The 16,617-nt window shown below is 62.9% G+C and overlaps 1 protein-coding gene across 1 annotated transcript; it reads right to left on the reverse strand.

The window, feature by feature from the left end:
• Nucleotides 1-134: 134 nt before the first annotated feature.
• Nucleotides 135-6,735, reverse strand: LOC120384646 (chymotrypsin-like protease CTRL-1). Its single transcript, XM_039503622.1, has 7 exons — nt 6,684-6,735; nt 5,602-5,705; nt 4,255-4,334; nt 3,346-3,427; nt 2,548-2,728; nt 2,205-2,338; nt 135-447 (listed from the first exon to the last, which is right to left on the reverse strand). Exons 1-7 carry the CDS (start codon nt 6,733-6,735, stop codon nt 286-288), a joined length of 795 nt encoding a protein of 264 aa, XP_039359556.1. The 3' UTR covers nt 135-285.
• Nucleotides 6,736-16,617: the final 9,882 nt, after the last annotated feature.

Genomic DNA, 16,617 nt, shown 5'->3' on the forward strand with positions numbered 1-16,617 from the left:
CCCCAGCTGCCTCTCTTGCCCCAGGCTCCTCCCACACCTGGTCCCTCCCGGCACAGCGTGGGGCTGGGCGTGGGTAGCCAGGACCCCCCGGCGCTGCAGGGGCTGAGCACAGAGGAGCTGGACAAAACACCGGCTGCACAGACAGGCCCTTTATTCCTTTGTACAGGGCCTGCAGGGGGAAGTGCCGGGCTCTCAGCCCAGGGCCCCGAGCAGCTGCCCGCGGGCCCAGGCCAGCACTGCCCACTCTCCCTGGCGCTCCACAGCAGTGTCTCTGCCAGCTGGGCGCTAGTTGGAGGCCAGGACACTGTCGATCCAGGTGCGGAAGGCGCTGACTCGGCCATACACGGCGGGCGTCTGGATGTTGCAGTTGCTAGATCCCCAGGAGACGATCCCAATCAGGGTCCAGGCCCCCCCTTTCAGGTACACAAGGGGGCCGCCCGAGTCCATCTGGCAAGAGAGCGGGGCTGACGCGGCACCATGCCAGGGCCCAGTGCAAGAAGGAGGCAGTGCCTGGGCACTGGCAGGGGGAGGGCTCCCTGGGGCACTAGCTGAGTGGGGGTGAGGGGCTCCAGAGGGATCCTCCCCATCTCTGGCCCAGCCGTCCGTGCCCCTCCCCACGCCTGTCCACCCTGCCCTGTGCCCCACGCCCTCCTCTATCCACCCTGCTCTGTGCCCCACCCCCTGCCCATCCATCCTGCCCTGTGCCTCTCCCGCCTCCCCTACCCACCATATGCTGTGCCCCTCCCCCCGCCCATCCACCCTACCCTGTGCCCCTCCTGCCTCCCCTACCCACCCTGCCCTGTGCCCCTCTCCTGCCCATTCACCCTGCCCTGTGCCCCATGCCCTCCCCTACCCACCCTGCCCTGTGCCCCACCCCTTGCCCATCCATCCTGCCCTGTGCCTCTCCCGCCTCCCCTACCCACCATATGCTGTGCCCCTCCCCGCCCATCCACCCTACCCTGTGCCCCTCCTGCCTCCCCTACCCATCCTGCCCTGTGCCCCTCCCCTTCCTCCACCTCCTGCCCTGTGCCCCTCCCGCCTCCCCTACCCACCCTGCCCTGTGCCCCTCCCCTGCCCGTTCACCCTGCCCTGTGCCCCTCCCGCCTCCCCTACCCATCCTGCCCTGTGCCCCTCTCCCTGCCCGTTCACCCTGCCCTGTGCCCCTCCCGCCTCCCTACCCATCCTGCCCTGTGCCCTTCCCCTGCCCGTCCACCCTGCCCTGTGCCTCCCCGCCCATCCATCCTGCCCTGTGCCTCCCGCCTCCCCTACCCACCATATGCTGTGCCCTTCCCCGCCCATCCACCCTGCCCTGTGCCCCTCCTGCCTCCCTACCCATCCTGCCCTGTGCCCCTCCCCTGCCCATTCACCCTGCCCTGTGCCCCTCCCTCCTCCCCCTCCCTACCCATCCTGCCCTGTGCCCTCCCTCCGTCCGTCCACCCCACCCTGTGCCCCTCCTGCCTTCCCTACCCATCCTGCCCTGTGCCCCTCTCCCGTCCCCTCCACCTCCTGCCCTGTGCCTCCCGCCTCCCTACCCACCATATGCTGTGCCCTTCCCCGCCCATCCACCCTACCCTGTGCCCCTCCCACCTCCCTACCCATCCTGCCCTGTGTCCCTCCCCTTCCTCCACCTCCTGCCCTGTGCCCCTCCTGCCTCCCCTACCCATCCTGCCCTGTGCCCCTCTCCCTTCCCCTCCACCTCCTGCCCTGTGCCCCTCCCGCCTCCCCTACCCACCCTGCCCTGTGCCCCTCCCGCCTCCCCTACCCACCCTATCTTGTGCCCCTCCCGCCTCATGCTCGGTGCCCTCCCACCTGCTCTACCTACCCTGCCCTGTGCCCCTCCCACCTGCTCTACCTACCCTGCCCTGTGCCCTCCCTCCTCCTGCTCTGTGCCCCTCCCCGCCATCCACCCTGCCTTGTGTGTCCCTCCCACCTCCTCTACCCACCCTGCTCTGTGTCCATCCCCCTCATGCTCTGTACCCTCCCCTCCTCTAGTCACCCTGCCTTGTGCCCCTCCCCGTACCTCTCCTGCCTCCTCTACCCACCCTGCTCTGTGCCCAACCCCCGCCTCTAGCCACCCTGCCTTGTGCCCCTACCCATCTCTGCCCACCCAAACCCGTGCCCCTGCCTTGTGTCCCTCACCTGCACACCCTGCTGTGTCCCTTCCCCCGCCCCCCCGCCCTGTGGGTGGCATTACAGATCTTTACCTGGCAGGAGGAGGCGCCGGCCCCGCCAGCACAGATCATGGAGCTGGTGATCCTGCTGCCCCAGTATTGCTGGCACTGGCTCACCGTGACCAGGGGCAGGGACACCTGCTGCAGCTGGACGGCCGCACTGCTCGCTGGGAAAGAAACCCCGGATCAGGGCCAAGGGTGGAGACCGACAGATGCAGCCCGCCACCCAGAGAAGTTCTTGCTAGCTGCCTGCTGGTTGCATTGCTATGCTCTGGCCTGGTGCCCCAGCGCTGGGTGCCGCATGGAGCCCATACGGGTGGGCGAGGTCCAAGCCGCCCCCCACCCCCAGGGGCTGGCATCGGCTGTGCGTACGTACCGGTGCCGCTGGTCCGCCCCCAGCCGGTGGTGATGCAGGTGGGGTTGGAGGCCAGCGACTCGCTGGCTGTGGCCAGGCAGACGGGGGACACGCGGGCGTCCAGCTGGGCGGGGGAGGCGAGCTTCAGCAGGGCAATGTCGTTGTCAATGGTTTTTTCGTTCCAGTAGGGGTGGGGGATGACCTGGATCGGGGGAGGCAGGGGCAAGCAGCCCTTAGCACCGGGGGCGGGGGGACCGCGGTGTCACCCTCGCTGCTCCCCTAGGTGCGATGCCGTCCTGCCCCACTCGCTCGCTGGAGCCTGCCTGCCCTAGTGCTGCCCCGAGGGACGGGGCTGAGCTGGGCATGGGGCCTCCAGGCAGCTCCCACCCTCACCTCACTAACTGCCTGCTCCCGGGGCACAAGGGACTGGGCCACACTCCCCAAGGGCTCGCTCCAGGCCGGGCCTCCATGGCTCCCATCGCCATGGGAATGTGCCCATCTCCAGGAGGCGCAGGGCGCCTGACCCAGGGAGCCCCGGGCAGAGCTGGGCAGGGAACATGACTGCAGAGTCCCAGCCCAGCGGCTTGTCCCTACACCCATCCCTGCTGGGTGGAGAATGGGCCCCTATGCCCAGCCATGCCACCACCAAGCGGTGCTGAGAAGGGGGTTTGCCTCTGCCAGCCCCTTCTCTTCCCCCAGCAGGGCACAGCCCCAGGCACAGAGCTGGGGTGCCTGCCCCCCACCCCTGGGCTCTGTGGGACTGCCCAGCATCTTGCCCCCTCTCTGCAGAGCCCCAGATAGTGTTGGGGGGTGACTCACCTTGGCAATGGATTTGACCTGGATTGGCTCAGCTCTGGAGCTCCTGTCGTATTCCCCAAGGACGGCAAAGTCAGTCCCGGCTCTGCAAGGGAGAGAGCCAGTGGGGCTGGGCACCTGGGCAGAGGGTGCCGAGCCCGCCCCTGGGGATTCGCCCTAGGAGCCCTCACTAGCTCCAGGATCCCCTGTGCCCTCCAGTGGGCCACCTCTGCCTGCCCTGCCCCAGCCCAGGGGAGCTGCCCTGGGGCACAAGCTCTGAGCCCCAGAGGGGCCAGGCTCCAGCCAGAGGAGACGGCACCAGGTGTAGTAGGTGCAGGCAGGGTCTTTTCTCGCCAACTGCTGTGAGCAGGGCCGGCTTCCAGCTCCCAGCTTGCCTTTTGCTTTTAGCTAAGGCTGCTTGACCATGGCCCCAGGCCTCAACTGGGCCTTTATCAGGGCCTGCACCTACTACACCAGGGAGGCTCAGCAGGGGTGTTTGTTAACGGCGGGTGTAGCACAGCGTCCGGGTCTCAGGCCCTGGGTTGGCAGCAGGGAACTGGCAGGAAGGGCTGTGGCAGGGGCAGCCCCAGGGCAGGGGGCAGGTCGGCTCTTTGGCTTCCCAGGAGAACAACCTCAGCACCAGGTAGCGGTCCCCCTCCCTACCTCCCAACCCCCCAGGCAATGCCCAGGATCTGGAACCCTCTGCTCACCTGGGGAGCAGAGCCACGATCTTGCCTCTGTGCCCAGCTCCCCCATGCCCCAGGCATGCTCTGCTCAGCTCACGGTGCCCCGCTGCCATGCTGGGGCTGGGTGTGGGGCAGCGGCAGGGGGTGTCACTCAGTGGGGCTGTCCCTGTGCCCAGGCAGAGCCATGGCACCAGCCAATGCACAGTGGCTCTTGCAACTGGCCTGGCCTGCGGCACCGTCTCCTTACCTGACTTCGCAGTGCGCAGCCGTCACCACCCAGTCCTGGTTGATCAGGGAGCCACCGCAGAAGTGGAAGCCGTTTCTGTCCTGGAACGAGAATGGCGGGAGGAGAGGGAGTCTGCGACGGGCTGAGGGACCTACCCTGGCATTTGCCCAGCGCTCCAGGTCTGGGGGACCCTGAGCTGCCTGCCTGCAGGTTGGCACTTAGCCTGCCATTGGCAGCCTCTGCCTCTGGGTAGCTGGCACCACCACAAGCCAAAATACCACCCAGATCCTCCTGCGCTCTGTGCCCTGCCCCCCATCCTGATCCGCAGGCTGGGAGCAGCGTCCGGCCCCTGGGCATGGGGCCCGGCTCCCTCCATTATTCCTCCTTCCTGGCTGTCCCTGGGATCCTGGCCTGGTGCCCACAGGGCATGGGGGGTCCCTGGGGATCCCACTCCAGCCATTGCAGACCCCGCCAGGCCCAGGGCAACATGCCGGCTCAGCACTCATCAGTCCCAGCCTGGCCGGGCGTGCCCAGCTGCAGTGCACAGTCAGGGCCGGCTCCAGGCACCAGCTGAGCAAGGTTGGCTTTTTTCGGTTTGCCGCTCCGGCCACCCTGTAGGGGGCGGCAGTGCGGAGGAGGGGAGCGCCCTGCAGCAAACTGGGCCGGGCAGCCCCTGGTCTTCCGGCCCGGAGCCCTGGCTGCCCCCCTGCTCTCTCTCCCCCACTCCCCGCACTCTGGGCGGGGGGGGGGGGGGGGGCTCTTCCCAGGCTTGGGTGTCTGCACCAGCCAAACCGCTTTGGGTTTCTTCTTCCTAAGCCGAAACGCCCAGCTAGGCCGGGGGACGCCCCACGCACAGGCTGCTCCCGCTCCTGGGCCCTAGGCAGCACTTAGCTCTCGTTCCAGGGGCTGAACTGGCTCGTGGATTAGTCAGGCCCTTGAACCCGCACATCAGAACATCCCTGGGGGGTCCCAGCCTGGGCTGAGCCCCCAGCAGAGACCCTGACGGCTGGAATGTCCCACCCTGTGAACATCTCTGAGCTAGGGTGACCGTACGGCCCGTTTGGCCGGGACAGCCCCCTTTTCTAAGCCCTGTCCTGGCCGTCCAAACCGCTTTTGGCAGAAGTGGGCATTGGGTCATTTGCTCGCGGTGGGGAGGGCAGGGCTCAGGCAAGCAGCAACGCCAGCCCCACGCGGGATGGGGGGCTCGGGCCCTCCCTGCTGGCCCATGGCCTTAGAAGAGTGATGGGGCAGCCCAGCCTGGGGGCTCCCTGCTCACTGACCCAGCCCCTGCGAGCCACTGCGAGGTGTGTGCTGCGCCGCATGTCAGACTGGGCAGCTGGGCTCCGCGCCGTGAGGAGCGAGCGTTACCTGCAGGGACACTTGCCAAGGCCAGGAGCCGGGTATCGCATTCTCCCCATTGACGATTCGCTGCAAGCTGTTCACGACTGGTTTGATTGCAGGGACGCCGCAGCCTGGACATGGAAAACCAGCCCTGCTCAGTGTGCAGCGAGCTCCCTCAGCAGCCCGCCGGCCCCCGCAGCACTGCAGGGCTCAGGCCAGTCCCAATCTGCAGGGGCGAGCTGCCCGGGGGTCTGCTGGTCACTGAGGGGTCTGGGCGAGTCACCCTGGGGGCTGGCGGTCCCTGAGGGGTCTGGGCGAGCTGTCTGCGGGGCTGGCGGTCACTGGGGGATCTGGGCAAGCTGCCCATGGGGCTGGTGGTCACCGAGGGGTCTGGGCGAGTCACCCTGGGGGCTGGCGGTCCCTGAGGGGCCTGGGCACGCTGCCCGTGGGGCTGGTGGTCACTGGGGGGTCTGGGCACGCTGCCCGTGGGGCTGGTGATCACTGGGGGGTCTGGGCGAGCTGCCCGTGGGGCTGGCGGTCCCTGGGGGGTCTGGGCGAGCTGCCCGTGGGGCTGGCGGTCCCTGGGGGGCCTGGGCGAGCTGCCTGTGGGGCTGGTGGTCCCTGGGGGGTCTGGGCACGCCGCCCATCGGTGGTGGGATCCTGGCTGGGTCAGAGCAGCTGTGCCAGTCTCCCCAGTGTGGGGCTCAGTGCACAGTAGGCGTTGCTGGCACAGCAGGAAGGCTGGTCCCCTGCCAGCTGGCTGAGCAGAGTGAGGGAGCCCCTCTGGCAGTGTCCTCTCGGACAGCAGTGCAGCTGGGGGGGGCTCTGGCACCCAGTCTGTGTGAACAGCTGCTGCTCAGGCCCCTGGCGCTGACAGGGCAGCAGTACCCAGCACTGCCCCGTGGGGTCCCACAGAGCTGTCTCCTCACAGCCCAAAGGGGCAGACTGGCCGTTTGCCCGCGTAGCCCAGGCTCGGTATCCCGGCTCAGTGGCTACACCCAGCTCCTGTAGCTTCCCCCAGGTCCAAGCCAGAGCGGCCCAGCGGCAGGGCGCTGCCCCTGCACTCAGCCAGGCTCCAGCCGCAGCGCCCGCAGATGGGCATCACTTACCAGAGGCGCCTGCCAGCAGGGCCAGGCAGAGAGCCGCGTGCAGGAAAGCCATGCTGGGTCAGTGCTCACAGCTGTGCCGGGCTGCCAGAACCACACGCTTTATACCCGCTGGGTGCCCTGAGACCACCAGTCACGCCCGGAGCAGGGCTGGGTGTCTGCCCCACCTGCTCCACCCAGGCCTTGAGCTGACAGTGACAAGCCAAATATAGCGTCTCCCTGCCCCCGCTGCCCCACGTGCGCTGCTAGGAGCCGCCGTCGGCTGGCTGGGGGCGGGCGTCCAGGGGAGAATCATAGAATCTCAGGGTTGGAAGGGACCTCAGGAGGTATCTAGTCCAACCCCCTGCTCAAAGCAGGACCAAACCCAACTACATCATCCCAGCCAGGGCTTTGTCAAGCCTGACCTTAAAAACCTCTAAGGAAGGAGATTCCACCACCTCCCTAGGGAACCCATTCCAGTGCTTCACCACCCTACTAGTGAAAAAGTTTTTCCTAATGTCCAACCTAAACCTCCCCCTCTGCAACTTGAGACCATTACTCCTTGTTCTGTCATCTTCTAGCACTGAGAACAGTCTAGATCCATCCTCTTTGGAACCCCCTTTCAGGTAGCTGAAAGCAGCTATCAAATCCCCCCTCATTCTCCTCTTCTGCAGACTAAATAATCTCAGTTCCCTCAGCCTCTCCTCATGTGTCATGTGCTCCAGCCCCCTAATCATTTTTGTTGCCCTTTGCTGGACTCTCTCCAATTTATCCACATCCTTCTTGTAGTGTGGGGCCCAAAACTGGACACAGTGCTCCAGATGAGGCCTCACCAGTGCTGAATAGAGGGGAATGATCACATGCAGCTACCCACAGCTGGCGGCAGGCTGCCCCTTCCCAGCCCCACCCCCCTGCCACCTGACATGGGGGTTGGGACACGTGTGAAATGAGTTGGGGAAGTCTCGGCCTAGCCCTCAGTTTGGCACATGGGGTATGACTGGCAGAGTCTCACCAGCTGGGCCCAGGGCTGGACTAGCAGGGGGCAGGCAGGGTAGGTCTGAGAGGCGTTGGCAGAGACGTGAGGGTGCCCAGGGCTGGACTAGCAAGGGGCTGGGACCAAGGGACAGCTGCAGATCTGTGGGTGTTGGGGCAGGGCTCATGCCTGGCCGAGCTGCATGGGGGAGCCTGGCCAGTCCCTGCCCTGACTGGGCCTGGCACAGCGTCCTGGCACGAGCACAGATCTCCTCCACCAGGACAGTTACAGCTCTGCTCACTCGGACACCCCCCTGCACCCGATTTGGCCCCTGGCAGGTGGAGAGTGGCACAGAGCTTCTCTGGCACAGGACAGCTCAGAGCAGCCTTGGCGTTGGGCTGGTTTTCTCTGGCTCATGTCCAGTGCACCTGTGGAGGCCTCACGCTGGCCAGCGGGAGCAGGTGGTGGTGGCACCATCTTCCCAGGGGCTGCGAACTCTCAAGGCCGAGCCAGCTCTGCTGGGTTTGCGTGCTCAGGGACCTGGTGTGTCGCTGGCAAAGCAGGCACCAGCTTATACCAAAGTCCCCATGCTCAGTGGCGGATTAGCTGCTGGGCCAATGGGGCCTGTGCCATGGGGCCTTGGCCAATTGGGGGGCCCTGGAAAAATGGGTACCCCCATGCCCTGACCCACCCAGCCACCTGGTGCTCCTGCCAGGAAGTGGGGTTGGGGCATGGGGGCAGGGCATGGCGGAGGGACTGTTGGTGGAAGAGGGGAGAGGGGGCCCCCACTTGCTCTGGCCCAGGGCCCCACAAATCTCTAATCTGCCCATGCCTCACTTGGCTAGTGACAAATCCAGCAGGCATCACCCCGATGGCATTGGCAGTATGAAAACGAGCGTTGGGTTCAGATGTCATTGAGCGCTTGTGAGTTGCTGCCTGCGTTAATTTCATGTAACTGCTGTGGCCCACACTGAGTACTGCTGAGCATTTGCCCTGGGAGCCCCCAGAGCTGGGAGTCACCAGCCAGGAGAGAGACGTGAGTGAGTGTGAAATGCTGGCTGCCAACAAAAGGTGTGATCCTCTGCCCAGCCGAGCCGGCCCAGCGACACCAGACCAACTGTCGGGGAACATCAGCGGCCAAAAGACTCTGTTAATGGCTCTTGCCCCATGCAGCAGAGATGTGCTAATGAATTATTCCTTGACAAGGGGAAACTATCTCGATGCTGCTTGGACTCTGGGGACCAAGGTTTCTAGGCATAAGCAAGAGATCCCCAGTGTTTAGCCTGGGTCAGCCCTAAGAGACATATACAGCTTGCTTATTATAGAAGCTTTGTTACTCTTTGCCAATTAAGAGTGTAACTCATTTGTGTGTGTATTTACCTGCTTTAACCTTGTAAAGACCTCTGGCATTTCCTTCCCCTTGTTAAGAACTCTGCCGATGGTTTGTTACAAGCGTTGTCTTTGGTGTCAGATCTAAGGTGCGATTGTCCTGGGGTAAGTGACGAGTCCTTTGGGACTGGAAGTAACCTGACTATTGCTGTGATCTTTGGTGTAGGGGACCATCTCTCACAAAGGTGGGCTCACCTGGGTGGCAAGACAGAGTGCAAGAGTGCCCCCCAAGGCCCACACCCTGCTCAGCCTCCCCCCCCAGAAGCTCTGCCCACACTGGCCCCCTTGCCCATGCCTCGCGCCTGTTCACCGCCTTCCCCAGACCCCCTCCTCCCCCTGCTCATGCCTCTGCACCTCCTCCCCCCAGCCCTCCCTGCCCACCGGCCGGGAGCCAGCCAGCCAGCCACTCATACGGGCATTCCTCTCGCCCCAGCCCCCCTCGCTTGCCAGCCGGCTGCTCACAAGCCTCTGCCCCCTCCCCTAAGCCCTCCCCGAGCCCAGCCACTCGTGCTCGCCCCCGCCCGCCTGCCGCCCACGCGCGCCTCTTCACCCTCCCCCGCGAGGCTCCCATGCGGGCGGAGCTGGGACGGGAAGAGGCCAAGTGGGACCGGGGTCTCAGGGGGGAAGCGTGATTGGAACCCCAGTCGGGGCTCCCACCCTTTCGGCGATGGCGCGCTCCAAGGGCTGCGGGCAGGCTGCAGGCACGCTGTGTGGGGAGGCTTCGCCGTCCCTGGCCTTTTCTACCCACCGCCTGTGCATCGAACTCCCAGCCAGTGCGGGGTTTGTGCCCTGGCTCACAACAGCCTGCCTGAGGGGGGTGCTCGTGAGCCCCTGCAGGGCAGCGTGACAGCTGGGCCGGCTCAGCGCAGGGTGTGACAGGCCCGTTACATGAAGGGAAGGGGTCCCCGGGCCGGCTCCCGCTGCAGTCAGTGACTGTCACCCTGGGGGCATTCCAGGGTTCCCGCTGGGGCCGGGACAACCAGCCCAAATGAAGGAACCGATCCAGCGCGCCAGGCCCTCTGCCATTGCTGGCACCCCGGGCTGTTACCCCGCGCTGGACGCAGCTCCCTTTGCTATTCCTCTGCCCCAAGCGGGCCCCCGATTTGTGGGCTTTGGGCAGGCCCCGGGCGTGCAGGGGCTGTTCTGAGAGGTCCCTTTCGCACAGCCCCTGCCAGGGTGCCCCAGGACCTGGAAAACAAAATCATCACTGGTGAAGTGTCCAGATGACACAAACACTGGGGGAGTGGCAAACAATGAAGAGGCCGGGGCCCTGATTCACGGCAGTCTGGGTCGTCCGGGAAGCTGGTCGCAAGCAAACGGCTCAATGTGAACGTGTCCATCTAGGAACAAAGGACGTAGCCAGACCTACAGACGGGGGCGCGTATCCTGGACGCAGCGACTCTGACAAAGATTTGGGGTGGGGGGCAGGGGGGATATGGGGGATAAGCTGTTGAGCAGGAGCTCCCAGGGGGATGCTGTGGGCGAAGGAGCCTTGGCTGCATGACCAGGGCTGTGTCAAGCAGGAGCAGAGCGGTTATTTACCGCTGTATTCGGCGCTGCTGGAGCCCTGTGGCCAGTTCTGGGGTCCCGATTCAAGAAGGAGGTTGATGAGGGCGGCCATTTAGGGATGGCGGGGCACCTTCCCCCCCCTCCACCGAGTTGTGGACCATGTTATAATTTTACGAATAATTTTGCAAAGTTTGCCAATGGATTTATCAGTGTGTCTATAAAGGGCTGAGGGCTCCCCCCGGTGGACATCAAGTGAACCCCTGAGCTGGGCTCCAGCTGGGTGGGTGGGTGGGTGTGTGTGTGTGTGTGTGTGTGTGTGTGTGTGTGGTCACACAGCCCCTCCCCTGAGCTCCTTTGATGTCGACAGCCCGTGGCGGGGGCTGCTCTGCCTGGCTCGCACACCCTGTTCTGCGCCTGGTGGGCGCTCCCTGCCATGCCTTGGGCTTGCACTACCCCAGGCTGCTACTTTGCTGGACTTTCCTGGGGAGAGGACAGGGGTAGATTGCTGGTCCCTGGATCCTGAGGCTTCTTCCTCCTCCAGGCTGCGGACTGCACCCCCCTCACCCACACCCCTTTCCCCCAAAAGGATTTGAACTAATGCTCTCAGACCCGTATCTGCCCAGTGGAGCTATGTCACCTTTGGGGAGTTCATCCTATTTTTGAGAAGTTTTCTAACCTTTCCCAATTGAAGGCTGCTGCTGTCCGCCCTGCCCTCACTCGACACCAGCGCTTTCCCAGACATGATGTGGGATTCTTGCTGTAATGCTGTGATGGAGTAGGGACTGTTTGTGTGGTTGATAGGTGAGAGCCAGGTATTCAGCTGTAACATGAACCTGGCCTGGGGGAGGGGAGGTCGTCACCTCTGGCTGGGGCTAGACAAAGGGAAGGGTGGAGTGGAGTCAGTCTTCAGTTTGGGAGCTGGGTGGTGGGTTTTCAGGGGATCCTAGGCTGGGATCCAAGCACCCTGAACCCCCCAGAAAGGCCAGATTGAGGGGTCCTGGCTCTGAACACGAGCTGGGCTGTATCCTGTGTTCCTGTTGTTCAATAAACCTTCTGTTTTACTGGCTGGCTGAGAGTCACTGTGAGTCCAGGAAGAGGGGCGCAGGGCCAGACTCCCCCACACTCCATGACAACTGGTGCCAGCAGTGGGATGACTGCACCCCGTGGACGGCGCTTCCCGCAGTAAGTGACTGGGGTGCAGTAAAACGAAGGGGCGATTGCAGGGTGATTAACCCCTAGCAGAGTGTGACCAGAGAGCAGGACTTTGCAGTAACAGGGTCACCCAGGGGATCACAGCGAGCGATCCCAGGGGCGGAGGAGTCTGCAGCTTGACCCTGGCAAAGAGGTGGTGACCTGAAGGACTGGCACACTAGGGGTCCCCCTGGAACCCGTGGGGAACGGCGAGCACCCTGGCCTGTGAGCGGCCAGCAGGAAGATGTATGCCAAGAAGCGCAAGTGCGACCTGGTGGAGCAGTGCAAGCAGAGGGGGCTGCACTGTGGGAAGCTCACCAAGGCCCAGCTGATTGCCCGGCTGGAGGAGGGAGATCGCAGGAATGAACCGATCCCTGTCTCTGAGGGAAGCAGCCGGGCAGATGCAGCGCAGGCACCAGTGTCTGTCCCCGCTGGGAGTGGTCAGCCGGCCGCTGAGGGCTCCCTGAGACCTCCCACCCCTAGGCCTAGGGGGAGGGGGAGGAGGAGCCCAGCTACCGAGGGCACCGTGACCCCCCCGGCCAGCAGGGGATCGGCCTGGCGAAGCTCACCCCCCAGCCGGGGATCGTCCCGGCGACGCTCGGCCTCCGTGGAGCGCAGGCGGCTGGACTTGGAGAGAGAGATACAACTGAGAGAGCTGGAGGAGCGTAAGTGTAACCCCTTTGGGGTCTAGAGAGCATGGCCCCTTTAAATCTTTTTCCCAAAGGGGGAGGGGGAGAGTAAGAAAAAAGGAGGGAAACTCCAGGGGGCAGGGCTGGAGCTGGAGGGAGAGAGAGGAGCAGCAGCATGGCTGGCTCTGGGGAAGGAAGCAGAGAGAACCTACTGGAGGCCTAAGGAGGACAAGCCCGATCGGGGACAGCCCAGGACAGGAGCCAGGAGAAGTCCTGTGCCGGGGGGAATCGTCCGAGAAGGACAGGCCAGAGCTGGACCCAGTATCACGGCTGCCCGGAGCTGCCTGGGGCTGTGAGTACTGGGGCTTGTGACTCCACACTGGGAATAAGGAGGGAGGCTGTTAGATAGTTAAGTGGGGAGGTGGCCGCTCTGTGGGGCTTTGCAGAGAGCGGCAGAAGAGGCACCGGAGGGGTTTGCTGGGGAGAGTTCACTGGCGCTGAAGACGACCAGGAGCACCCAAGACTCACCACCGGACTGGAACTTTGCTCAGGCCTCCTGAACACTGTGTACAGACACATTGCTCGGTATCTGCCCTGTCAGACTGTGCTACCACTGGGCCCGTGGGGCCTTGGTTTGAATGCAGCCCTGTTTTACTGCTCCCCCTATATTTCCCCTTGTTGTTTTTCTCCTCCCAGCCCTCTGTAAATAAATATCTCCCTTTGTTATATCCATTGCACTTTTCCTGTGGGGGTGTGTGTTCACTCTGGGGGGTTTGGAACAGGTGCCCCTGGGGTGGAAGGGATTTCTCCTGCTGCATTCCTGCGCGCGCTGTCTCTTGGCCAGAGCTGCCTGCAGAGCAGACTCCATCTTGGCCACGAGGGCGCTAAAGTTACATAAGGAACAGAGGGAATATGAGGAGAGACAGAGGGAACGTGAGGAGAGACAAAGCCAGCGTGAGCTGGAGGAGAAGCAGAACCAGCGTAAACACGAGGAGACCCAGCGCCAGCAGGAGCGGGAGGAGAAGGAGAAGCAACGCGAATACGAGGAGAGGGAGAAGGAGAAGCAGTGCAGACATGAGCTGGCCCTGGCCCAGCTGAACAACAGTAAGGCCCCAGCTGCGGTGAGTGAGGGGGGGCCCAAGCCTACAAAGAGCTTCGATAAGAGCTTCCTGGCCCGGCGTAAGGAGGGGGAGGACATAGACACCTTCCTGACGGCCTTTGAGAATGCCTGCGAGCTGCACAAGGTTGACCCTGCAGACAGGATCCAGTTCCTCAACCCCTTACTGGACTCCACCGCTGTGGAGGTGTACAGCCGAATGAAAGGGGCGGAGGCAGGGGACTACAACCTGTTCAAAGAGGCCCTGCTCCGCGAGTTTGGGCTGACCCCGGAGATGTACCGGAAGAGGTTCCGAAGTCAACATAAGACCCGGGAGGTCACATACCTACAACTGGTCAACCGGGCACAGGGATATGCCCACAAGTGGACAGCTGGGGCCCAAACTAGAGAGGACCTGCTTGACCTATTCGTACTGGAGCACCTGTATGAGCAGTGCCCATCGGACCTGAGGCGGTGGTTGATGGACCAGAAGCCGGAGAACCCGCAGCATGCAGGCCGGCTGGCCGACGAGTTTGTGGACCATCGGGCAGGGGATGGCAGGGAGGAGCCTCGAGGGAACAGGCCTGCCTCAACGCAGAGAGAGAGTCACCATGGGACCTCCCAGCGGGGCCCTATGGAGAACCCCCACAAAAGGGGAACGTCCAGCGTCAGGTCCACCCGACCCACTCGAGGGGACCCACGAGACATGGGCTGCTTTCACTGTGGCCAACAAGGCCACATACGGGCCCAGTGCCCCAAGTTCAGAGACAGACCGAGCAGACCCAACCCGCAGAGGGTTGACTGGGTAAAGACCCAATGGGATGAGGGCCAACATGCCCAAGAGAGGGGGGCTGGCAGCGTCCCACCTGGAAAGGAGGGAGGAGGGCCCCAGGTCAGCGCCTCTGGGGGGCTGGATGCTCCAGACACAAGGTTCTGCTACAGGGTGGCCACGGGGCTGCCCCTCCGGAAACAGTGCCTGGTTTCCCTGGAGGTGGATGGGAGGAAGGTCACTGGGTACTGGGACACAGGCGCAGAGGTGACGCTGTCCCGGCCCAAGGTGGTGGCCCCAAATCGGATGGTGCCTGATACCTACCTGACCCTGATGGGCGTGAGCGGGACCCCATTCAGGGTGCCCGTGGCGAGGGTGCACCTGAAGTGGGGGGTCAAGGAGGGCCCCAAGGATGTGGGGGTACACCCCCATTTGCCCACAGAGGTGCTAATGGGGGGGGACCTCGAGGCCTGGCCAGGCGATGCCCGGGGTACCCTGATCGTGACCCGTAGTCAGAGTCGGCGCAGGGCACTGCACCCTGACAACGGGGAAGGTACTCTGCCCGAGGCACAAGACCCTAACCTGGTGGGGAGGGAACGCCCAGAGACACGACCCAGAGAGGCTGCGGCCTCAGACCCAGCCGGTGAGAGAGAGCAGGTCCCCATCCCTGTCCCAGCTGCTGAGTTCCAGGCCGAGGTGCAGAAAGATCCCTCCTTGCAGAAGCCCAGGGACCGGGCTGACCTCAGTGCAGTGCAGACCATGAGGAGAGGTTGTAAGGAGAGGTTCCTTTGGGAGAAGGGGTTCCTGTACCGAGAATGGGCTCCCCCCGGGGAAGTGGAGTCATGGGGGATTAGGAGGCAGCTAGTGGTTCCCCAGAAATTTCGCCACAAGCCCCTGTACCTGGCCCATGACATTCCCCTCGCCGGGCACCAGGGAATCCGGCGCACCAGGCAGAGGCTGCTACAGAACGTTTACTGGCCTGGAGTCTTTACCCATGTCCGACAGTACTGCCAATCCTGTGACCCCTGCCAGCAGGTGGGGAAAGCAGCTTTGAGGCCTTTGCCCATCATAGAAGAACCTTTCCAGAAGGTGGCCATGGACATGGTGGGACCTCTCAGCAAGGCGACCCGGTCAGGGAAGAAGTACATCCTGGTGGTGGTAGATTTCGCCACTCGATACCCCGAGGCGGTGGCCTTGTCCTCTACCGAAGCAGACACCGTGGCGGATGCGCTGCTGACCATTTTCAGCCGGGTGGGGTTCCCCCAGGAAGTCTTAACGGAACAGGGGTCCAACTTCATGTCGAAGCTGCTCCAGTCCCTGTGGGAGAAATGTGGGGTCCGACCCAGCTGGGCCTCAGCGTATCACCCCCAGACCAACGGGCTGGTGGAGAGGTTCAATGGGACGCTAAAGATGATGCTAAAAACATTCATGCACCAGCACCCACAGGACTGGGACAAGTACTTACCTCACCTGCTGTTTGCATACAGGGAGGTACCCCAGGAATCTACGGGGTTCTCGCCTTTCGAACTGTTGTATGGAAGGCGGGTAAGGGGGCCCCTGGACCTGATGAGAGATGAATGGGAGGGGAAGGCTGCTCCCGATGGAGAGTCGGTGGTGGAGTATGTCCTGACCTTCCGGGAAAGACTTACCGAGCTCATGGGCCTGGCCAGGGAGAATCTGGCCCGAGCCCAGAGGAAGTAGAAGGTCTGGTACGACCGCACGGCGCGGGCCCGCGCCTTCGCCACCGGGGACCAGGTGATGGTTCTCATCCCCGTGAGGAAAAACAAACTCCAGGCTGCCTGGGAAGGGCCCTTCAAGGTTGTCAAGCAACTAAATGAGGTAAACTATGTGGTGGAGCTGTCGAACCGGGCTCATCACCGCCGGGTGTACCATGTGAATATGATGAAGCCATATTATGACCGGGGGAATATGGTGTTGGCCGTGTGTGGGCACTGGGAGGAGCCAGGGGATGACCCTCTAGTGGATCTTGTCAAAGTTAGACTCAGGACTCACAGTTTGTCAGACCACTCTGTTTTATTAGCACAGCGCTCCTGCTAATAACACCCAGATAATGTGAGCACCATGCAAGACACAAACTATCTTATTTATACAGATAAAAGGGTGAGAACTTAACAAGATGACAAAGGAGGCAGAATCAGATAAGTTTACCTGGGCTAGGCATGCATATCTTATTTCCTTACTTAACTATTACCCATCTTCTGTTAATGTTTCGCCATTAGCACCATTGTTTATGCCTAATGTTTCTTTTCCTGGCACCTGTATTTCAACATTTCTTATTTCTGCTTAAAGGTACATACAACATTTCTTTAATCCATTCTTATTTTTACAATAATTCATTCTACTTTCACAATCCCTCCTTTTGGTCAAGCTCACGCCATGAC

This window comes from Mauremys reevesii, linkage group 16, assembly GCF_016161935.1.
Source record: "Mauremys reevesii isolate NIE-2019 linkage group 16, ASM1616193v1, whole genome shotgun sequence".
Taxonomy (NCBI): Eukaryota; Metazoa; Chordata; order Testudines; family Geoemydidae; genus Mauremys; species Mauremys reevesii.

What these genes read in the sequence shown, in the direction of transcription:
- LOC120384646 (XM_039503622.1), bottom strand. Translation starts at nt 6,735, where the DNA reads ATGGCTTTCCTGCACGCGGCTCTCTGCCTGGCCCTGCTGGCAGGCGCC. An exon ending in GCTGCGCACTGCGAAGTCAG is followed by an intron (nt 3,428 to 4,254) that starts GTAAGGAGACGG and finishes TCTCCCTTGCAG; the next exon opens with AGCCGGGACTGACTTTGCCG. An exon ending in CCGGCGCCTCCTCCTGCCAG is followed by an intron (nt 448 to 2,204) that starts GTAAAGATCTGT and finishes CTCTCTTGCCAG; the next exon opens with ATGGACTCGGGCGGCCCCCT.